The 23,725-nt window shown below is 49.5% G+C and overlaps 4 protein-coding genes across 4 annotated transcripts; 2 read left to right on the top strand and 2 right to left on the bottom strand.

Annotated features, from left to right (window-relative positions):
- Positions 1-184: 184 nt before the first annotated feature.
- Positions 185-1,365, bottom strand: FIESC28_06157 (uncharacterized protein; the record flags this gene model as incomplete). The annotated part of the gene is made up of 2 exons (XM_031160302.1): positions 185-1,212; positions 1,269-1,365. 2 exons carry the CDS (start codon positions 1,363-1,365, stop codon positions 185-187), a joined length of 1,125 nt encoding a protein of 374 aa, XP_031015721.1.
- Positions 1,366-14,960: 13,595 nt separating this feature from the next.
- FIESC28_06156 (uncharacterized protein) lies at positions 14,961-16,793 on the top strand (the record flags this gene model as incomplete). Its single annotated transcript, XM_031160301.1, has 2 exons — positions 14,961-15,435; positions 15,679-16,793. The coding sequence occupies 2 exons, from the start codon at positions 14,961-14,963 to the stop codon at positions 16,791-16,793; spliced, it is 1,590 nt and encodes a 529-aa protein (XP_031015720.1).
- Positions 16,794-18,971: 2,178 nt separating this feature from the next.
- Positions 18,972-21,536, top strand: FIESC28_06155 (uncharacterized protein; the record flags this gene model as incomplete). The annotated part of the gene is made up of 1 exon (XM_031160300.1): positions 18,972-21,536. One exon carries the CDS (start codon positions 18,972-18,974, stop codon positions 21,534-21,536), a length of 2,565 nt encoding a protein of 854 aa, XP_031015719.1.
- Positions 21,537-21,650: 114 nt separating this feature from the next.
- Positions 21,651-22,753, bottom strand: FIESC28_06154 (uncharacterized protein; the record flags this gene model as incomplete). The annotated part of the gene is made up of 3 exons (XM_031160299.1): positions 21,651-22,042; positions 22,093-22,638; positions 22,693-22,753. The coding sequence occupies 3 exons, from the start codon at positions 22,751-22,753 to the stop codon at positions 21,651-21,653; spliced, it is 999 nt and encodes a 332-aa protein (XP_031015718.1).
- Positions 22,754-23,725: the final 972 nt, after the last annotated feature.

Below are 23,725 nucleotides of genomic sequence, written 5' to 3'. Positions count from 1 at the left end.
TGCTATATGCCAGTTTATGCAGCAGCAACGCCGACCGACCGTGTCATGCAAATCAGGTATCACATCCAATCTTGGTCATATCCAGAAGACCTCGCATGCCCAACAATGAATGGTACAGGGGCTCGGCCCGCGATATATGTCGAATCATCATATACAGTGAAGGTGTGAAGGGGGAGGTTCTTGTTCACATGAACCTGCCGGCAAAAGCCATAACGCCGGCGAAGAAGGGTACAACAGCGATGACGTTGTGGAAGGGCTGAGGGGAGCTCATGGCGCTGTTCTCAGCAGGGATGATCTTTCCCTTGGCGTTGAGACGCCATCCTTCAGGGATCGCACCGCCAGAAGGGCGAGAGCCGGTCCAAGGCCATCCGGTCTGGGTGGCTGTGGCGGGACTTCCATCCCGTCCGATACCTCCAACGGGAACATTTGCGTCCTGAGTAGCAACAGTTCCCTGGGCAGTGGCGGTAACAGTCACGGCCTCGCCGTTCTCATTGCCGTTGACCTCTCCACCAATAGCCTCAATGGATTGCCATGAGCCAGATGTATCCTTGTACTTGTACTCATCACCAGTGGAATAGTCAGTGATGACAACGCTCTTGACATGCATGGTGAAGGGACCCTTGGAGTAGTCTGTTGGTCCACGAGCCCATTTGACGGTACCAGAAGGGTTTGTGTTGGGATCACCACCGGCCCAAGAGCCGAACTTGACCTGCATTGGAGTCTGGGGGTATTGGTTGTCGGCTGCGTCTCCAGCGTTGAGGGTGCGGACGACGGTGCCGCCAACCATCCAGACAATGCGATCCTTGTTCCAGTCGATAGTATAAGTGTTCCATTCACCCTGTGTGTTGGTGACTTTGTGGAACTCGCCGCGGTTGTACGAAGTGGTTTGGCCCTTTCCAAAGTAGTTGGACTGAATCTCGTCGTTATCGGAGCCAAGCCACTCAATGTCGATCTCGTCAAGCACATCGGACTGGAGAACGAGGGAAGAGACGATACCAGCGCCAGGAGCAGCCTTCATTGTGATCTCGACTCGACCGAACATGATGTAGAAGAGGGAAGCGAGTTGAGGCGCATCGTTGGCGCGGGCAACGGTGAAGGAGACGCCCTCATCGTCGTACTTGGGAGAACCGGAGGCTGCGAAGGAGTTGACTTCGCCTTTGTTGAAGTCGATGTCGATACTCATGCCTAGCGCATCGTTGTTTGGGCAGCTGTCTATAGAGGTGTTAGCAGTCTGAGAGTATTGGCATATAGATTGTTGGTGAACTTACTGCTATGTAAGGGATTGCATGAACTCCATGTCTGGGCTGAGACAGAACTAACAAGCAGCGCAGTGGCTGCGAATGAGGCATTGGATAACCATCTCATGATGGGCTATATGTGATATGATATGATATATACGGCGAGTCGGTGGATGGATAGATAGTCGTTGATATAAGCAAGCAGTAGTATTTTACTTATATCAATGTATTGTTAAGGAGTCGAGCGAGACTCGACGGTGTAAGGTAGCAGTAACACGAGAAGCGGTGACTCGAGACTTAAAGTGGTTGCATGTGAAAGAATTGGGGAACGGAAAGACGAAGACGGGGGGAGGAAAGCAGAATAAAACGGTGAAGGGAAAGAAATATCCGTACCAAGCCTCGACACGTCACGTCACGCCCAACTATCGTCACCGTCTAAAGACGTTGGCAGGTTTCCGGTTTTTTTTTTTTAGTAATTTAGTTAACTTGGCGCCCAAAATGAGGGGAGGTTGGGAACATGAAGCTTTTCTTGGTACGAAGGACGTCCGTGGGTTGGAGGTTGGTAACCACGGTAATTCGGGTGGCTGGCGGTCTAGTCAGGTACGGATAGCGGTGACAATAATATCGATACACTGTAGATGGGTTTATGACTATCTGTCTACAGCATATTGGTGGAATACGATGGGAGTTATGGAAGAACATGGCAAAGTACACACAGGCTAATACCCTTCGTGCAGGGTTTACACATCAATTTTGTGGCATACTTTCACTAGATCAACACACCTCGTTGGAGAGTCTATCCGGTCATGACAGACTTTATTGTCAACTGATCGTACCGGTTACGGCCCGTGTGGGGCCGTGACTCTTCATCGGAACACCGTTGCCGGTCGGCTACCCTATACCTCGATATTGATTCAACCACGATGGGTAGTAAACTACAACTGCTACACAAATCAAGCGATATGAGTCTACTTGAGTCTGGAGTTGTTCTCTTCGGCCTCGATATATGTGTAGTGTTAAGACTACAGTCACATGTAGGGTCCCTTCGTTGCTTGTATGTATCATGCTTGCGAAACCACCAAATATCAACATCACGATAGCATATTTCAGCTTCACCCCAGTTCACTTCTCTGTTCATGACACGAAAAGGAGCAAACCATCCGAAGGGAATTCAATGTTATCGCCCATTCCCGACCTCTGACCTCACACAAGTACCGGAAACTATCCAGTTCCAACTGCTGAAGGGTCGACCGTTGCATGAATCTCGATCCTCGCAATGGCATGCTTGAGACATCCCTTACTTGAGATCCATATGCACGTCACTCAATCAAGATCGATCTTGGTCCATCTACATACATACGGTACTGGTATGTTGGGGTTAGGTCTACTGGTCTAAGACACTCTTTCGAAACCGTCACCCTTGCATAACTCTATATCTCTAGAATTCTCAGCCGGGCGTTTTACAGTACACGTGTAGACCATGTCTAGCATCGTTCAGCCCTTGCTTCAAGAGTCTGACATCAGCCGCATAAGCCTTCATGCCAGACTCCCCTCTATGATTGCTGGAATGGGAACAAATCACTCATCTCATACACGCATGTCGGACAAGTATACCCTATACTCGCAACAACCGCGATTGGAGACATTTGCACGGCAGGCAAACAAGCAAGAAACAAAACTACGCAATCGCAACAAAGGAATAAGATATTCCGTAGGATATGTCGGAAAAGAGACAAGAAAAAAAAAAGTGATCGCTCAAAGCCGAGACTAAGCATCCACTATGGCGAGAAGAAGAAGAAGCAATGAATTACAATACTGTACAATACACAAGAAAGAAAAAGAAAAGAAGCTTCATGGTAGTGCCACTCTTCAAGCATTTTTGACCGCTCAAAGATGATCAATCCCAAGTAGCGGACTAGATACAGCACTGGATGTATAATATGCAGTCCATTATGCGTCTGCTATGGATCCCTCATGACAGCATCAAACCGACTTTTGCCCTCCTCGCATTTGACTTGGTCACTGCAGACGCAGATGCAGATGCAGGCCCCAAATCTGATTCAAGGCGTGCCAGTAGTCAATGCACCCAATCGGAATCTCCAGAACTGCAGCGAAACCCTTTGAAAAAAAACTCTATCATCCCTCACATGCTGGCTGACCGTATGTTACTGAGAGAGGCGACAAACCGTCGGTCTAAAGGCATAACTTCGGGCAGCTGCCGTTCCTAGGATAGACACAGCAGTAGGGCATGAGCCATGCTGCCCTGAGGCCATTCGGAAGTCTTGCTATCCTCTACCGCTTGTCTTGTTCAACTGACAGTGCCACTTAGTTACTGACAGTTAATTCTCCACCTCCATCGTCTGAAGTTCTGGAACCTCGAGTGCCCTAACCCCACAAAGACCTTTCTCTGATGTAGTGTAGGTCTGGTCTATAGATAGTACAAAGTATGATACAAAACCGCTTGGCTGAGTACTGTATCATGATCTGTATATGTAGGTCCATGTATATATGAAGGAGAATTTGGGATCCGCAGTAACCATGCACTGAACTCAGAGACCCCTCTCACCTGAAGCCGGACGGACGAGCAACTCAAATCAAATCAAATCTAATCTGCTGAGACTTGGATTCAACCTCTTGACGTCAAACACTGATACAGTGTAACGGGTTTCAGATAAACTATCCACTTGGATATCTCAAACGTCTTTTTCGTAAACTTTTGATTGGCTCGATCGTTTCATCTTCAGCTGTACTGTACAGTACAGTACAGTACAGTAAAGACCACATCTCGGATGAAATGTCTAAGCCTCGCGTCTTGTATCACGTTACGTTGCTTGTACCGGTAGCTGAATGGGACATGATACGTCGTCTCTTAAGAATCCTCTTGTTGGCCCTCACATGCCCCATCAGACGTGTAGTCTGCATAACAGTAACCAAGAAGAGCAGCCAAGGAAAGAAAAGGACCAAAGTCCTTGCATATGTAAAGTCCAGTACAGTAGAATGTCATGAATCATAACACGTCTTTTTTTTTTTATATGATATGTTATCAACTGAACTTGAGCAAAGTCGAATCAGCAAAAAGAAAAGAAATGCTGAAAAGGGTTTAGGGGAAGGAAAATATCACAAAAATGTGAAGGATGCAATGTAATAAAAAAGCAAAGTCAAGCAAGCAAACAGCACATGTGAAAAGAGGCAACATGACAATCAGCCTAATCAAGAGGCAAACTGACAAACAGACAAACAGATTGATTTGTCCAGTTTGTTGCTGCAGCCATAACTGAGTCCCCATCCAACCAACGGTGAAGCAATCAGTATCAGTATCAGTGTGTGGGGGTTTAATGGCAGGTCATAATTATATAGACTTTTATGCCGAAATGAATGACACACCGTCTGAGAATCAATCTGTCAGTTTTGTCAGTTTTGGCCAATGTCCTGGTCCCATGTCCATGTTTGTTCGCTCTCAGACTCAAACTTTGCGGACCGCGCCTCGTCTCGCATCGTCTCGCATAGCATATACCAGGGCTGGTCCGGAGCTCCCGTGCCCATCAATAGAATAGAATAGCCATAGAGAGTCAGGCCAAACAAGCAAGCGATAGCATAATGGAGATAGATAGACAGGCGAATGTCAGTATCCGTATGTACGTAACAATGCCGAGGCATGTCAGGTCGTGACCGCCTGCAAGTCATCATGCCATTTTTCACCTCTTTCGGTCTTCGCCAGACTGGATTGAATTGCACCGTCGTATCGAGCATCCGCTTCGTCTCATAGGTGCTGTAGGCATTGACTGCTTCCAAAAAGGACCCATACTACACTGTACAGTATCCGTACCGTTCCGTTCCATTGCTGGGTATGGATGGGTATGACATGAACGCATAGACGCATAATGGTACAGAGTTCCAATGCTTGTCTAGGTTGTTTGCCAGGGGTGGCTCGGGACGGTAGGCAATCGATATCCATCCTTCCCACTCCAGGTACACCCGAACCTGAGACATTGTCTATTGTAAGTATGTACTCTTACAGTTGTGCGGTGAAGACAAGAGAAGAGAACTCTTCTGTCCGTACGGATACCTTGTTGTCGCTTTTCTCACCCTCATGGCTCATGGCTCACGGACCATATAACCCATGGTACTCTGTCCTAGTCTGTACAGGCCAGTCAGTACTGTACTGTAGCAACTGGTGAGATAATTTCTTTTTTCCTTCCAATCGTCGGTAGTTGTCACATGGGGCTCAATACCGAGGGAACTGCTTTGTATCCTTACCTACTGCACTGCACTGTAAATCTCTGCAACCCATCATTGTTGCAACCGAGTTGGGTCTGCAGTCTGTATATCTGTGGTGTTCAGTTATGGACCCTGCAAGAACAAATAAACGGTCAGAGTGAGGCTGTCTATTTGCCTTTGTCAGTCAACAATAAGCAACCATAGTCTAGTACATACATTCATAGAGTCCGAGCAACTTCATGATCGACGAGCATGCATGCTAGCGAATGACAACAGTAAAGTAACAACGCCACCGGTTGTTGTTTGGTTCGCGGGAACTCGAATCAACTGTTTATACCGACACTTTAACGTTTATTGCTCTGGCAAGCCCTGTCGTGCGTGAATAAGCTCGGTTGATATCAGATACAACACTGCAGTCTTGTTAGTATGAAGGGGTACTTACGCACGGAGCTCATGTTCACCATCGATTCCCTAAGGTCTCGAATTCTCCCACGTGGGTGGAAAGCCTCTATTCAATCGGAAGTCAGTGCAAGACCGTGCATTGTCCTCACTTGTCAAGTCTAACAACATGATATATGTTGGTGGTTTCTTCCAACAGCTTGTGGTATCGCTATTCATGCTCGTATCGTATACCCTGTACAGAGTGGCGACGAGCAAACAAGACAAAAGCAACAATCTGCTGTTGTGACTAAACATTCGCATACATACGTACGAGCAGAGACTTTGACTCGCGTGCAGTAAACACACGCAGAGAGCTCTCGATTTCCGCCCAATAGATCGTCAACATGGATGGATTAGCAGCTAGATGGAGCATCATCAACTCGAACCAACCACCACTTCAGATCATAGAGGCATGATCTTGCGCTATACTGGGGCCAATTTGAAACCTTCGAGAAGTTCCAAGGGCATGGTCGGCGGAATGGCCAGTGGACTCGGACAGGGGATGGCGTTTAGCGTTGGTCTAGGATACCATCCAGGAACCAGGGTGTCCTGGCTACGAGCTGATTTCGACGTGCCTCCACATGGCTGGTCCGTCATTTCACCTTTGCCCATCACAGTATTGTGTTGACTCGTAGAGCGGGCCATCTGTTGCTCTAATATCGCTACGCCCAAATGCTAACTCTGATGGACATCAAGTCTGCCAGCGTTGCATGCGCATCTGTAATTGGGAAATAAAATCCCAGCCATTGTCTAGATAGATCCTGCATCTGTGGATTAGATATGGCAATCCCAGTAATCTTCATGCCGATGCATGAACGCATTATCGGGTTTTCCGTTTTCTGGGGATGACACATCTGATCAAGTTTCGAATTCGTCTCCCGAGCTCTATACTGTATCAACATGAGCAAAATGCCTCAGTTCATGGTACTGACACTTTTGCCACTACTGAGCTCGTGCTCAAGAGAACGAGTCGTTGACAGCCACCAGGAAATTTCAAGTCGAGGCTGGCTGGCCATCCAGCTGAACCATTGATTCGGCTGTGGTTGATTGACACGGGACCAAGACACTTTTTGGGACTGGAAAACACGAGCTAGACCATGCCCAGGACAAATTCAGACGTGCTACGCATCTGAGTGTCGGAGAGGCGATCTTCCAGAATCATGCCAAAAGGTAGGGTCCATGCTAGGTAGCTGGTTCATTGATTCGCTCGAAAACTGTATTCGACCGGGCTGAAATCCGGGGAGCATCCCAAGGCCCGGAGGACAAGGATTGTTATAGCCTAAGTTCCCGGGGGGCCTTATCATTGAGACTGGCTGACCACACGGCTACGGATCCGGGCCGTTACCAAATCTCCAACAAGTCCCGCCGGTCCATTATGAAACAGGGGTACCCCTGACCAAAAAGACTAGCTAAAGGACCCCCTGCTCGCCCGTCCATCAGGGTCCCATCTTGTCCTTGATCCAGGCCCAGGTAAAGCCAAGCATCTCGCTTCCGAGAGACGCTGTGCCGGGACCTCAAGATGGTACTGACAGATTAGACCAAAATGTGCAATCTTGAGTAATATCAAATATAGCCCCAGATTGACTGCGCGGCCCGAAGTGGCCGCTTCTACCATTAATACCCACTCAGTTACTGTATGTTACACAGTGGCAGACATATCGACATCTAATGCCCAACGGTCAGAACCTCATATGCTTTTAAAAAAGAGATTTTTGCGCGTGAGCCCTGGTGTCCGCGGACGCGGGCTCGAATTCCCCAGACAGAACAGAGGGTCTGGGGTGGTACATACCGTTGGCGGTATTTACATCACGTTGGTAGCACCAACTGAACCAGCACGTTGGATCCTCTTCGCCTCGCTTTCAAATACGGTTAGCTATCGACCGCGGAACGTTAGTTAGGCTCGGCCAAGGTCCCATCTGTACGTACCAGCTGGTACTGCGCCGGGATGCCTGCAGCCGGCTCCGCGAGGCCCAGGTCTGACACTAACAGACACGATGGAGCTGTTATGCCCTCAATGTTCAGGGCCTATACCATCCCGTGGTCTCTGCGCGACGGCGGTGTCGATAGCTTCAGAGCACGTTCCCAAAGTCTTACGAGGTGGAGGGGAACTGCAAAGGGCCCGCGAAGAGGATCAGTGGAGTTGAAGACCCAAGCAGCAAGTCAGACAGGTCGACGGCCGAATGGATTCGAAGTTTTTTCGTCTCCAATGGCGCGAAGTGACGATTCACTTGCCACCAATTTGATCATCGTTAGTAGACTGCTGCTATTGACCATTGTTTGTTTCCATGCTGTGGTCGCAACAATGATCCTGCCAAGCTGTTTCCCAGTAGATCGTCGTAGCCCAAAGTCTTGGGTGATATTGGGTGTTGGGTATTGGGTGTTGGGGGAAATGATCTGACTATGAGCCCTATAACTAGTAATTACTGTATGTACAGTAACGGCAAAATGGACCTTGCTGTCTGGTGGCAAGCCTATTGACTTAATGACCTGTCTGTTGGTGGTCTGTATCAATTGTGATATTGCGTGCGTCCAACACGAAGCATGCATACGGCAACGAGACCTGGTTCTGAAAGGATCGTTGTGCGGCGGCGACGGTTGGTCGTTCCTGTTCCTGTTCCTGTTCCTGCATAACGGCGGCGGTCACCTTCTGAAGGCCCTGGTTGCAGCAGAGAGCAGACTGGAACGTTGTTATGCAAGGTACGAGGCAGCCAAAGTTGCCACCAGTTTGGTTTGCATGGCTGGATGAGGGGTCTCTTTACTAACGCCAATCGGCCCCCAAGGCCATTCTGAACTGCCTTAATTGTTAACGGGGCCACTGTCACCCCAGAATCGTTCGGCTGTTGGTGGCGACTTTTCATAGTCCCGGCAGCTAACAGGAAGTGTTTTTTTGCTCACTATGAAACAGAAAGAGAGAACTGAAAACTGGTAGTATGAGAACTGTTTGATAATAAGCAGAGCTGATTCAAAACCATCAAACAAGCCGTTGTTAGATGGCTGTTGATGGATGTCGATTGAAAATAGTTCCAACATCCTCAACACGGTGATCTAAAAGTTTTGCTTAGCATCAGCATCTCGCGTAGAGGTAACAGAAAGACTTGATACTTGGACTGAAAGGACAAAAAAGAACCAGAAAATATATCAGGCCAAATATTGAGTACTTGACTGACCTATTTCGTCGTGTATACTGTACGCTTAATGAAAGAGATTTCTGCTAACCGCATAGCTCGCCTAACATCCTAGCATAATCATGACCTTACGAGAACATTGTTCCGTCCTTAGGACGCACGTGCGGGCGCTCGAATGCATAAGCACCAGCACAAGTCCAAACACAGGGGCACAAGTCCGAGTCTATGTCTGAACTAAAACACAAGAAATATGGATCGAGGGCGACGGATATTCATGTGCATGTGCGAGCTCAGGTGCTTGTGCATATGTGGCTTGCATCAAGAAATGAGATGTCGATTTGTGCCTTGTTTGTGCATCGAGTCGTGTCGAGTGTTCTTGTTTGAGTAGTTGACCCCATACGCTATTCCATAAAGCCCTGCTCGAATGCACTGTTCCTGGCTAATGCAACCCCGAGCACAACACCACAAACAGAAACAGCAACTTTATGCACCAGCTAGGGTTTCAGGTTTTGAGGAAGCTTTTATGCTAGCCAATGGGACTCAATCCGGGGCAGTTTAGACTGGCATAGTTGACGGCCACAATTCGGTCGCGGTTCATAACGGGCATGGCTCAGGATTATCAGACATCCACTCTGCATCCATTCGTAACGTCGTGTTTCCAAGAGAGAATGGTCAAGTACAGTGGGTCTAACCACGACCCGGAAGATTTGAGTCTGATAATGAGGCGGAAACATAGAAACATTCGTATTATTGGAGACATCCAGAGGGGACGGTTCATGTCATGCTGCAGATTTGGTGACGCTAAGACTGAGTGTGCGTCAGAGTACACGAGTCGAAGCGCGTATTGATCGTTGTAGTGTTTCACCTTTGGATGATGGGTTTGGAGAATGACGATTGCTTGCCGAAACTCTTTGGACCTTCTGGAACATCCATTTCAATTGGCGAGCCAGCTCTGGGGCAGTCGCATGGTCCGGTATCAATCTTCGGTCATTGAACCTATTATGAGCAACAAGACAATTGCTCCGGCTGGAGCCATGTCTCCTCGGTGACATTTCCGTCCTAAGCCAGGCGTTCCAAAGCATTGGAAACCATGTATGTACCAACAGGGTCTGGTGTTTACCACCGGTGATGGGTTATTAGTAGTAGATACTTCCTTTCGCGAAGAAGGGCTCAAATTAGTGCTCGGTTATGGTTTTGATATGCCAGATGGGTCAAAGATAATGCAGGCGATGCTCAGTCTATTGACACATGTAGGGCCTGCGGGAAAAGAGACCCTGGTCCCAGCTTCCCGTTGAGGATTCTCATGGTCTAAACGTCTAGCTAGCACTCAATCATTGCTGTAACACAAGACAAGTGGCAGAGGCCACATGGAATGGCGGCAGCGGCGATACAGTACTCAGTATCTTGCGTGCATGCTGTCACAATCAACCCCGAATAGACCCTGGAAGGATAGGTCAAAGTTGGGATGACAGCAACTCAGACACGAGGCGAAAAGCACAGGGTATCAAAGCGCGCTGAATATCGTCGTGGAACCGTCCCTGTTAGTTTAGTGCAGATCTCGATCCGAGAGGTCCTCACTTCCAGACCTGCCTTATCTGACTCGCTGTGGGCGCAATGGTGAGACACATTGTATCCAGCAGGCTGGAAATGGTAGGTCCCGATTCAGGGCAGTCAATTCTGGGTTTTGGACGAGTGTCTTGTGTGTGTAACTATGTATGTATGAGAGCGGAGATCAGCCGAGAAGCGCATCTGTGGACGAATGTCATGATTATCGCGCTGCTGTTGTTGGTACAGCACCAAGCTACTTGACTCGTCAAGATGGTCATTCCGCAGTCTGGTACGGATAGTCAGTCAACTGCTGCATGGCGCCGCTGTACCTTGATCCGTGCGTTGGTTTACCTCGTGCGCAGATAGCGGCAGGGGAAGTATAGCTGAACCTGTGGCGTATTTTGAGCCTTGAGGTCATCTTTTCCCATTTGTTTGTCGAGAATTGCCTCAAGTTGGGTTAACAGCGAACAGAACAGGCGCACTTGAACGCCCAGGCCAGGCGGGACGAAGCAACGAGCCAAGGCTCGATCGCGCAGGACCTTCCCCAGAAGGTGATTCGAGATTATGTACACCTGTATAAGCGATTGGCCGGGTCTAGGGCCGGAGAGTCAGAGTCGCTATTCAGGGCTCGGGGGACCTGAATCCCAGTTCCCAGCGATGGATGATGGATGCTATCAAGGGACGGTGGGGTTGAAGGCTTCTCTGACGTTACATTTAGAAGTCGTCTCGTCTTCTTTGGACCCTTCGACAATTTGACAGCCTATCACTAGCAGGGACGGCTGGTTGGGTCGGTCTTGCCCTTGTTTGGAAATGCCAAATTATCTTATCAGGGAAGGTACCAGGATTCATACCCAAAGCAAGGTTCCTGGGGACGATCGCATGACTGAAGCAACGTTGGTCAATCCTTTGAAATTCCATCAAGATAGAGACCACTAAAAGTATACGAGACGAAATAGTTTAATCATCTTATACAAGCTTAAGCTAGCAGTTAGACCACTTTATTTTGGCAGCCGACGCGTTAGAGGACAATTCTTCTGTTACCCACCTAGAGGTTTATGGAGAAGCACCAACGTTTTGCTTGAATGATCAGCCAGAGCAGTTACTTATCTCTCCAGTTACGGGTAGTAGTTAGGCAGTTATTAGTTGATCGTCCCATTGGTACCTTACATCAAGGTCATAACACTTACGCAAGCCGACTTGCTCATCGTCATAACGCGGCAGCGCCATGCGAAATAGATCATCCACTATGCCCATCCACAACTGGCGCACAGCAGCATCCACATGCTTTTGTGTTACAGATAATTGTGTAAGCTCAGCTAACACTGCTCATTCAGGTACGAGGTGCCAGCTAACGCTAGTTGCTATCCATTATCTCGTACTAATGTTTGAGCGGACAAGAGATCCAAGTTAGTTTAGGATTACAGGCTTGCCCCAACTTGGTAGGTGCCGCTGGCGCTCCGTCCCGTTCAGTTTTATGCAGCGGCCAAACGTCAGAGAGCGCAGCACCCGAGTTTGCCGCATAAAATTGATTCTTGCTCAAACACTGAATATGGGCCCACTTGTACCTGTGTGCACTATTCTGGGCATAGGCAGTGCTAACCTGCGCCTACATATCGCTCTCTTCAGCTGGGTCTGGGACATTTTTTGGTGCTTCCTGCCGACCTTGTTGCGCCTATCGCTGATCAGTTTAGGCAGGTAGTGGCCCACATGGCAGTTGCTTGTCTTCATTGAGCCAAAATGTTCCGTTGTTTTAGTGGCATTATTGGGTATTATTCGTTTCGACATTCACATACATGCCTACCTACCACGAGTTTCCGACAAACCGGTTGAACTGCAGGCTGCACTAACAAGGACCAGAAAGCAAGCAAGCAAACACTTGACTCGAGGATGAACACTCGCTCAGAATGGCTGAATGCCGCTTTGGTCTGTTGCACCATCTCAGTGCATGATACGAGTCAAGCGAAACGTGCGAGCTGATAGGCAAGCCTGCAGACAGCAGCTCAGCAGGCGGGCAGACAAGAAGCAATCAACAAGAGTTTGGTCAACAAGATCGACTCAGTCTGACAAAGACGGCAGCCACTCAACGAACTAACCTGACCAAACATTGACTGCAAAGGCTATATTGTGATCAGATGTCTGGTTTCCGATCGTTGTTTCAACTTGCAGCGACCACCAACGATGATTGCTAAAGGTTTCCGCCAAATAAGCGTCCCGATCCATAACCCCGTTCGATTTTACGGGCTGTATGTCCAACCAGACGTCGACGCACCTCATCGTCACCACAGGCTCCCTCTCACTTGGGTCGTAAAGCAATGCACAGATGAGATGGGATGAGATGGGTGACGTCTGTCGCTCCACCGAGTCGAGTGCCTGCCAGAGGCCGCTTCGAGGTGATCAACAAGCTCAAGAGGCCTACGGGTGAAGCAGCGTCGACTGTACCTTGCATAGTATGTCCGACCATGCATCGGGTGGATGTGACACGACATAGCCCGACGAATGGAAGCGTGCATGTCGGCGCCGTCGACAATGCAATGGGCAAAGCGGCGCACAACGCAATTCCGAGTGGACAGTTTTGGAGTTGTGCACGGCTAGGACCCATCTTGGACGTGCCCAATCTTCATTATTACCATACCGTATATGTTATTTATTATTCTGTTACAACGCGGCGCGGCGAATCCAATGCACGCCGATGCCCGGCGACTCGCCAAGGTATCGTCCTATCGCTGAGCGCGATTATGCAGCCCTTGTGACGCGGTTTGTGGTTTGCGTGCCACCTAACGATAGAGGGAGGCCGCTGGAGCGAGTAGCAATGCACCATGGCGCGCCTTGGCTAGGGTCATGGCATAACTCACAGCGTGTCTGGTATTCTAGAGAACCCCACTGGCTGGCGACTATAGGATAAGCATGCATCACAAAGCCATGCAAACGAATGAAAGGGATAAGTCCAGGGAGGAGGAAAAATGTGCAACAAGATGTGCTCATCATCAATGGCGGCTGTGGCATTCGTTCCGTTCGTCGGATAACAAATTGTGCTAAATGGATGGAGGGCTGGGTTATGCTCTGCTGAGACTCGCAAGTCGGGCAGTGGGTGATGAGCACACACATAATCACCCACCACGCGCGTACACAAACCAACTAACAAAAGAAAAAAAGTGACGGAGAGCACAAAAACCACACACCAGGCAAGACATGGAAGTTGTGCACACTCGCACACGTCTGCACAAGCGACCGAGGACGCTCTATTGCGAACCTTTGGCCCTTAGGTACCATCCATCCTCACACACTTGCATCCACATGAGCATCCATATCCATACCTTTTATCCACTACATTATGGCCGAGCTCTTTATTCAGTCGGGGCATGGGTTGTTGCATTGGTACGGGACTGTATAGGCTTCGGAGGCTACTCTCATACCGCGGCGGGCCATCCGGCGACGGATAGGCTCGAGGTTTCGTCCAGAATTAGAAAAGAGCAGTGGCTGCGCCATTGTGGTGTGGATGGGAACCGTGGCCCCATGGTCCGTACTGGCAAGAGTGGTAGAAGCCATCCATGGGCTTAATGTGAAGAAAGACCAGGGACGCCCAGGCCCGCACCTCATGTTTCCCTTGCCCCAGACATGACTTGGGTGCTTTGACAGGGGCCCGGGGGCAGTCTGCCGTCTGGTCCGCCGCTGGGCCCTGGAAGGGGTGTATGGGCGTGGACAGATTGCCAGTGACAGGGCCTAAAGAGTGAAGGTAGTGGATCCAGAGAATGGGATGTGGTAGTGGTGGATCTTGATCCACAGCTCCCTGACCCTGGCTTGTCGAGTGAGACACGACATGGAGGGTTTTCTAACTGCCTATCGAGCATCTGGTGTGAATACGCCAGGCCTCGTCGTCAGTACTTATCACTCCACGGTCCCCGTGCTTGTCCATCCTTCGTTTCTTTCCTCATCGAAAGGTATGATCGACGGATCTGTGTAATACTCTCTTCTCTTTTATACCAGGTTCTTCCTTCTTTTTTTGTGAATCGTTCTTATATGCTGGATATCCTCGTCCTTGGGAGTCCCTCACATTCATTATAAACCACCACTTGCGGCACTCTCGATATACTTGATAAACCTCTTGCTCTTGCTTCAACTTGACTTGAGACTTTACATGTACAACAAGAACGTCCCCAACCAACACAACTAATAACTCGAGTCACCACTCGTCCTCCACTCTTTGGAACAACACAAAAGGAATCGAACACCACACCATCCTTAGGCCGACTGCCACAGCAAACTATACACCAATTAATATTTAAACTCACCAATACCACAGCCAACTTTAAAAGGTTTGTGGAATCTTGGAAATACCAACCGATGGACGAGGTGGCTAACCTAATGGTCTCGATTAGAAATGGATTCCACAATGATGCCCCAGGCCATTGGCCAAGCGCCCTTCTATTTCTACAACACAGAGTCCAAGCATGATGTGCGACAACATTATCCTCAACAGCAGATGCACATGTACCCCATGGTCCCTACGTTGCCTTCAACTCCCGTCTACTCTCGACCCAGCTCAGCCAGCAACTCTCAGCCTCCCACTCTGTACAGCAATGGTCCCGCCGTCATGACTCCTACCGCCTCTCCTCAGCCCATGTCGCATAAGCCTGCCATTCTGTTGGAGAACGAGCTGTACGAGAACTCGTACTTCCCATCCACACCACCTCTGTCAACATCTGGCAGCACAATCGGTAGCCCCAGTGCCTGCGAGGTGCTCCAGACTCCCATGAACCCCATGTTCTCCGGTCTTGATGGAATTGATGGCTTCAAGGAGGCTCTTGAGCCTGTTGAGACAGCAGTCCTCGACTGGTCGAACTGCGGATCTCCACCCATGACACCTGGTAAGTCGATGATTTTCATCATTTCCTCTATCTCAAACTGCCTCAAACATGGGATTACACCATGGTATTGTGCTGCAAGCTCGGGCTTGAGCCTATTTTTTGGGGTTGTTTGCGGGAAAGTTGGCGGTGCTGGCCGCCTCAGCCCAATCATGTACTGAGGCGCAGGCCTGCAGTGCGCTGTCATAGCACCTGAATAGTGGAGCATATACGGGAGTGAATTCAGAAGCTAACTAAGTCTGGTAGTCTACCTTCAGTCTCAACTCGGCAAGATTCCCTCTCTTGGCAACACCGCCAGCGACATCGCGTCCACGCCGTCACTGTCTCCCTCACCCGCGCCCTACGCTCGATCTGTCTCGACTCCTGATTTGGACGTTGACTTCTGCGACCCAAGGAATTTGACTGTCGGCACTGGTGCTATCAACACCACTCTCGCTCCTGAGTTCTGCGCCGACGAGATCAAGGTTGAGCCCAAGATTGCTTCTCAGTCCTTTGACTTCACCCCTGCTGCTCACGGTCTCCCCACCTTTGAAGACTTTTCCGACTTTGACTCTGAGGACGACTTTGTCAACAGCCTCGTCAACCTCACTGAGCAGCCTGCCGGTGCCTCTGCTGACATTACCCGACCCCGAGCTTGCACTGGTTCTTCAGTTGTCTCCCTTGGCCACGGTAGCTTCATCGGTGACGAGGATCTTTCTTTCGACGAGAACGAGGCTTTCCAATTTCCCTCTCACCCCAGCCCTCCTTCCACTTGTGCTTCCGAGGACTGCCACAAGGATAAGCGTGTGAAGAAGTGTCACTCCGAGGCGAACCAAACTAGCCCCGTCATGAATGTTGCTGCTTCCGCTACTGAGTCTGGCAACCACCAGGAGTCCTCCAACCAGACTGCTGAAGGCAGTGACTCCGGTGCCTCCTCCGGCTCAGAGGGCTCTCCTGCCCCTCTGCCCGCCCCTGCCAACCGTCGGGGACGTAAGCAGTCTCTCACTGAGGACCCTTCCAAGACCTTCGTCTGCGATCTCTGCAACCGCCGCTTCCGTCGTCAAGAACACCTCAAGCGCCACTACCGCTCTCTTCACACACAGGAGAAGCCTTTCGAGTGCAACGAGTGTGGCAAGAAGTTTTCCCGCAGTGACAACCTGGCCCAGCATGCCCGAACACACGGCAGCGGTGCCATCGTCATGAACTTGATCGACGAAGACTCGCACGGCTATGATGCCTCCATGGTGTCTGCGACAGACGACTATAGCAACTACGGCAAGGTTCTGTTCCAGATCGCTTCTGAGGTTCCCGGTAGCGCCAGCGAGCTTTCCTCCGACGAGGGAAGCAACCAGGACAAGAAGAAGCGCAAGCGTTCCGACTAAATGGTTATTTCAACCATTCATCATTTAACATGATCAAGAGAGCCAGTCGACTGTCTTGACATATGCCCGATACGACGCTGACGACCTTCTTCTTCTTTGGCCATCCGCAAACACTTGGCGGAGGCATTTGGGTCACGGAACATTTTTCCATTTGGGTTATATAACCATGGGTAAAGGGAATTCACACAAAAGAGTGCAAGCGGTAATGAATGCATTTAAAAATCGTCACTATACCTGTATCAACAAATACCCACCACTTCCTCTACGCATGACGACAATGGGGAGGACATTTGATTTTATCGACATCTTGTTTTTGTTCAAGAGTTTCAATGCATTGCGATCGCCAATCGCGCACATTGCCGGTTGAGCATGGCTACCTGGGCGACTTTATTTTTTGAGGGATACATCTGGCGCGAAGAGGGGAAAAAATTACTTGGTTTTTGAGATTTGGGAGCGAAATTGAGGTGGGATGAGTTTGCCAACGACAACGACCACCATACACATCTGGCGGCTTGCTGTTCTTACACTCGTTGTAATCATCCTGGGCGGCCGGAAGCTGGAACTGAAGGCTTGCTAGGGCGACGGTATCACTTGAGAGCCATGGGAGATGGGTTTTTGTCTTCCATATTCTTGTGTTTACTCTGATTCTTTGTCTGTCGTTTGCCTGTTGCTGGATTTAGAGATGTCAAATACAGGAGTGTGCCGGTCACAATCATGACAGACACTCATCCTCACAACACTACATGTACACATTAGAAGCTTGGTCTATTGATCAACAATTTATACATTGCTGCCATACTTCGTCTTTCGCTCAGTGACTGCCTCGGTGTTTTCTCTAGCCTTTGTACACGATAACACAGCATTTATTCTATCGATGTCATTGAAGCTTTTGGGCTCAGGCCTGTCTGATGAAGCCCAGTGAGTACTCATCTTGCACCAGCGTTCTTGTACTGGTACTGACATTTAGTCGCGCCAAGCTTTTCAAAATCGACGGTAGCACCCGCAAGATCTTGCATGAACCCTGAATGAGCCACCAAAGCATCACACATTTGCCCGCGTTGCCGCGATAGCTTGGAGAAGCTGTTGGCTACCTCTCCGCAATCCGTTCCGCTCATCTCGACGGACATTTCAGTCGAGGCTAGCAATGAAGAAAGAGGTTAGATCGGCGATCTCATCTGTTGCCCCAACTTAACTGCGCTCAGGGACAGTGAGCGACCCTGTCTATCCCGTCCGTGTTGGCGTTGGTGTTGGTGTTGAAAATCCACGGGTAGCGCTTCCTACAGGTGGGACTGATTGATTACATTACTCGTAGTGCTGGCTAAGCCAAGAGCAGGATCCGTAAAAAAGAACCCTTGATGGATTTCGGCAGATGTCGTTTACTTAACGCTCACGGCTATACCAGAGACCCTGAATGTCTCACGCCTTTCTTGGGTGATCATCATGGCTCGGACAACAACTACCCACTATCGTACGCCTTAACCATTAACAAGTCGGCTGAAGGGAGAAAGGCTGAGAGGGAAAATTACGCGGGACGGAAACGAGACTAATTTTAAAAAAAGCCATTCACATTGATCGACGCCTCTCCAAAGGCTGATTTCCGGCTGGCCAGCTTGAGGCCCGGGGGACAAGATAAGGTCTTGAACTAACCTCTAGAGAACAAAAATGTTTGTTCATGTCCAGGAAGTCCCTGAATTGTTAGTTCAGTCAGCGGTCGCCCGAGATGAAACATCCACTGGATATCGAGCTAAAGTCTTAGTCGGCCATCCATAACCATAACCATCTCTCTCAGGGCCTTGGGCTGGGTTGGCCGTCTTCTTGCTTGCCCAATTTGGTGGTTGTAAGCTCAGGCAGGGTCCACAGAGATCAGTCTAAAACATCCACCACCGAATAGAATAAATGAATGAATCAATACTCTTACACCATCCATACTTTTACCTACCACGCCAGGCTGGACTACGCTACACCACAGCAAATCCCCGCAGGTAATCTAAAATACGCCATAGGCTTTTTTCTTTAATCCTTCCAGCCTGTCTTCTGAATCGCTGCTAATTTGACGCCAGATAATTCTTGTCTGAGGCCTCATTTCCCGGCCGTTGGCTGCCTTTCTGGGCAAGGCAATTAATCCCACTACCGTGCTGTCACAACAACGCCCGCAAGGCGACATCATAGCCACCAGTCATGGCTTCTGAACAGCTGAATGTCATTGCTCTAATCTCGGGAGGCAAAGACAGCTTCTTCAATTTGATCCACTGTATAGAGCACGGTCATCGGATCGTAGCTCTTGCAAATCTTTTCCCAGGATCAGACGCTCTAGCATCGGACTCAACAGGTCCAGGTGCCAACGTTATCCCAGACGGACAGTCACCGTTCCGGCAGGAAGACGCCACCGGAGCCAAGCAAGAGACCGGTGGCCAGACTCGTAGCGAGGTTCTGTGCCCCGAAGGCTTCCAGCATATAGATCCGGAGACGTGGATACCCCCGTCTTCCGCAAGAGACGGACATGACAGCTCTCAAACTGGCCAGGGCTCGGGTGAGCCTTCCGACACGGATCTCAATAGTTTCATGTACCAAACTGTCGGGCACGAGGTTCTCCCCCTGTACGCCGCTGCAACTGGTCTACCACTATATCGTCTGCCCATCACTGGACGTGCGGTTCGCCACGAGAGGGACTACGATGCCACGGCCGACGCTCAGGACAAGGACAAGGGCAACAGCGGCGACGAAACAGAGTCCATGCTGCCCTTGTTACAGGCTATCATTGCCCGCCATCCAGAGGCCAATGCTGTCTGTGCAGGTGCCATTCTGTCAACCTACCAACGTACCCGTGTTGAGTCAATAGCACTGCGCCTAGGTCTCGTGCCCCTGGCCTACCTATGGCAGTATCCGATCTTGCCACCCCCATCCGGAGCCATTTCCGACGATACGCAACTGCTAATCGATATGGCCAATGCTGGTCTAGAAGCACGGATCATAAAAGTTGCCAGTGCTGGTCTAGACGAGGATCATCTGTGGGAACGCGTGTCAAGCGAGACTGGCTCAAGTCGTGTCAAGAGCGCGTTGCGCAAGTTTGGTTCGACCCAAGGTGCCGCAGCGTTGGGAGAGGGCGGCGAGTTTGAGACGCTCGTTGTGGATGGCCCTTCCTCTGTGTTCAAGAAAAGGATTACCATACCAGAGCAGGGGCGCAAGATCGTGCGTGAAGGAGGGGGTTGTTCATGGCTGCTGTTGGCTGGTGCACAGGTCGAAAATAAACAAGATCCTGCGGTCGAATCAAGAGTTCGGGTGCCCGATCTTCTCGATGCGCGATTCAAGGCTGTGTTTGATGAACTACCGGTATCCCTGGACCAGCTGAAGCATATGGACCTTTCTACAAATGCAATGAAGCCGACGCCACTACCTCAAAATACAGGGTTCTCAGTCGAGGATGTCGATACTCAGCGTTGGTCTGTTCTTCCTGATGTCGGCACAAGTGAAAGGCCAATCCAAGACGAGACTCTCCAAGTGGTAGAGAAGATCAGGGCGCTAGTGTCGGAGGCTGGTGTTCAGCTCTCCCAAATCACAAGCACTATCATTATTCTAAGACGCATGTCGGACTTCCCCAAGGTCAATGGTGAGTATGGTAAGCTGTTCCCTAAGCCAAACCCGCCCTCTCGGGTGACTATCTCCTGCGGTGACATGCTGCCGGAAGGCGTGAAAATTGCTGTATATCTATGTGCACCTGTTTCTGAAGCGGCACAGGGCCGCAATGGTCTGCACGTCCAGTCAAGATCTTACTGGGCACCTGCGAACATCGGCCCATATAGCCAAGCTATTGATGTGCCAGTGACAGCTCGTAAACAAGATACAGGCCTCAGATCTATCTCTATCGCAGGACAGATACCCCTGATCCCAGCAACAATGTTATTACCTGGTCCGTCTGAAAAGTCGGACGAGCTCCAGATTGTGCTATCACTGCAACACCTTTGGCGGGTAGGCCAAGAGATGAAGGTCCAATGGTGGACAAGTGCTGTTGCGTATTTCCCCCGCGTCAGCGCTTCAACTGAAATTCAGCGCTGTGCCCAACTTGCAGGATATGCTTGGAAGCAAGCACACGGGTCTCCGGATGATGAGGAAGAGACTGATGAAGGTCCTGATCTTTGGGATCTGAAGTTCAACCCTGCTTATATGTCACTCAGTAATGATGATAAGGCAGCCCGGAAGGTCACTCCTGACTGGGACGCCCTCACCCTTCGTCAGCAGAACGAACCTGATACATGTATCCCCCCTATGTTTGCTGCCGAAGTTGAGGAGCTACCGCGACAGGCTGCGGTTGAATGGCATGCCCACAACGGCCTTTCTAAATTGGAAGAAAGCAGCCTTGTGATGACTTCTCAGTCCGAAACCGACGTGCCCGGGTGGAGAACGTGGCATTCTGTTGTTACGACCGAGGTTGCAATTGCTGTCTACAGCACAGCAGCATATACTTGCACCGACAAGAACCAGTCTTTATCTCTGAGCGACTTGAAAACGGACATGCGGGAAGCTGTTCACACGTCCTTCCGTCAGTTGCATCCTGGTGGACCTGATTCTATACACAGCAAGTTATCTTTGATGTACGCAGACACTGCTCAAGTCAAGTCTATATGGGATAATATCGGAGAAAATGTTGGATCGTCTCTCATTCCTTGCCGGTCAATCTGGTCATCTGAGGGACAGCATGTCACGGTTCTGGGCTTGTTTGAAACGACCTTGATGCGAGAAACATGATTATATGAAGTTATGGAATCATATGGGAATATCTAAATACAAGCTGTGCAAATATGTGTATATCCTTTCTTCGACTATTCTGACTTGGTATCTTTACCCGTCTTGCTCATAAGCCTATGCGTCGACATACTTCATATGCTGAGGGGGGTATCGCTCGCCTGCTGGCGTGAAGGCAGTGAGCACGCTGTCAATGTCATGCAAATCCTCGTCCGTCAGATCTATGATAGTGGCGTTCTCTCGAATACGGTCAGGTTTGGTAGATCCAGGGATGGGAACTATCTTGGGCATGCCTGGGCGACGTGAAAGCGACAGCAACCAGTTGATGGCGATCTGGCTCACAGTGCAACCCTTCTTCTTTGCAAGAGCCTCAATATCGTTGACAAGTTGAATATTCTTGGTAAGGTTATCTCCTTGCCAGCGAGGATGCATCTTAGCACGAAGATCGTCTTCCGGAAGGTCCTTGGCAGACTTGATTTGACCTCCGAGGAAGCCTCTTCCCAGAGGCGCTAGAATTTATGAGCTTCATTCGTATTGTATCAAAGAGCACGGCACTTACAGTACGCGAGAACTGCAATGTCAAGCTCACCACAAGCTTCGAGGAGGCCATTTGTCAAGGGATCTGTGGTGAAAAGAGACAGCTCGATCTCGATCGCCGTCATCTTGAACTTTTTTGCTGCGTTGCGAAGAGTGTTTGCGTTGAGCTCACTGCAAGAGATGCCGTCGATTTTGCCATCCTTGACATACTCGTTGATGGTAGCAAGAGTGCCGTTCTCATAATCGGTATTGGGGTCTCTACGGCCAACTGCGAATGAAGCCATTCGCCCAACGGGGCCTAGGGTCTTGATGCAGTCATCAATACTGCGCTGGACATTCTCCTTACTGCCATCAGGGACGTAATTGGCACCCAGGCCTCCTTTGATGGTAAGGACGATACGATCGGCGTCTTCGGGATACTTTTCGAGATATCGACGGATGAGAGCTAGAGAGTTTGCGTCCCGTGGACCGTAGAACTCTGCACCGTTGAGCCAGTTACAGCCTGCATCGAGAGCAGTTCGAATAGCAGCGAAGGTGGTCTCGTCAGGAAGAGGGCGGGCAGTCAAGCCTGAAGGACAGTTAGTATGGATTTGAATGTGCTGTGTAAGAAGGGTATAATTACCCATGAGGCCATAGCCAATAAGGCCAACTTGCTTTCCGAGGATGTTGTGAGACATGTTCATGTTGAATATGCTGTAGAGAGAGCTAGTTATACTGCAGATAGAATTGAATTGAAGTGAGGTGAGATAAGAATCAGGGATGAGTGTTTATGGTGATAAAGTGATATTTCGGCCTGTCAATGGACTGGTATTTATTTGCCATCTGGTCTACTCGTTAACGGAACTTTCCTTGACATGTTTTCTATCCATGATGCTATCGTCGTCCACTTATACGGGCATAAGGGGCCGACAGTCGGAATTAAGCTGGTGAAACGTTTAGCCAACCAGTGGAGACCAGTATTGATTTCCTAAAAAGGAAAACAATCCAAACGGCGAAACGGTGCCGAAGATTAAGCTGGGCTCGGCGTTAAAGAGAGTTACGGGCTTTGCGGTGTTGGAAAGAGGGATTCGGAAGATGTGGAAAGTTATAAATTATATTATTAATAACTAGGTATGGGTTTCTTTTCTATTTTATTTTCCTTGTATTGGTTCATGTTTAGTTCGTTCTGATTGTGTGTGAGAGAGGCTCAAGTTTACAAGACTATGGTACAGATTGACCGAATGTTCCTACAATGTATCTTCTCTATCGTTGTTGAAGCGGCAAACAGAAGTAGTAAGGCTTTGAATGCTTTGATGTGATGAATGTGCCATCGATCATGTCAAATGCCAACTTGATCACGCTGCTCTCTAGAGTCAGACGACTAGGACAGGACACCATGGACACTGAAGACGATATGAATACAGAAAGCAACATGAATCAAAAAGACAAGTGATGATTACCAACTACTAATACTTATCAAGACACCTACTAAGGTAGATAGTTCAATAATGCTTTTGATATAATGTTGCTCTTCTGACGTCTCTTTGTCTTGGTCCCAATAATGGAAGGTTCGGCCGCTAGACTCTCTCCAGGCAATGGAGGCTGACTTGAGCCCCCACTGTAGCTTCCCTACGTTCGAGCCAAGACAACAGAAGCTTGTTGTGACCTCACATCAA

This window comes from Fusarium coffeatum (genome assembly GCF_003316985.1).
Source record: "Fusarium coffeatum strain FIESC_28 chromosome Unknown BRIP53273_contig_132, whole genome shotgun sequence".
In the NCBI taxonomy this organism is placed as follows: Eukaryota; Fungi; Ascomycota; class Sordariomycetes; order Hypocreales; family Nectriaceae; genus Fusarium; species Fusarium coffeatum.
Note: the sequence above shows the minus strand (reverse complement) of the source record. Positions and strands in the feature narration are given on the sequence as shown.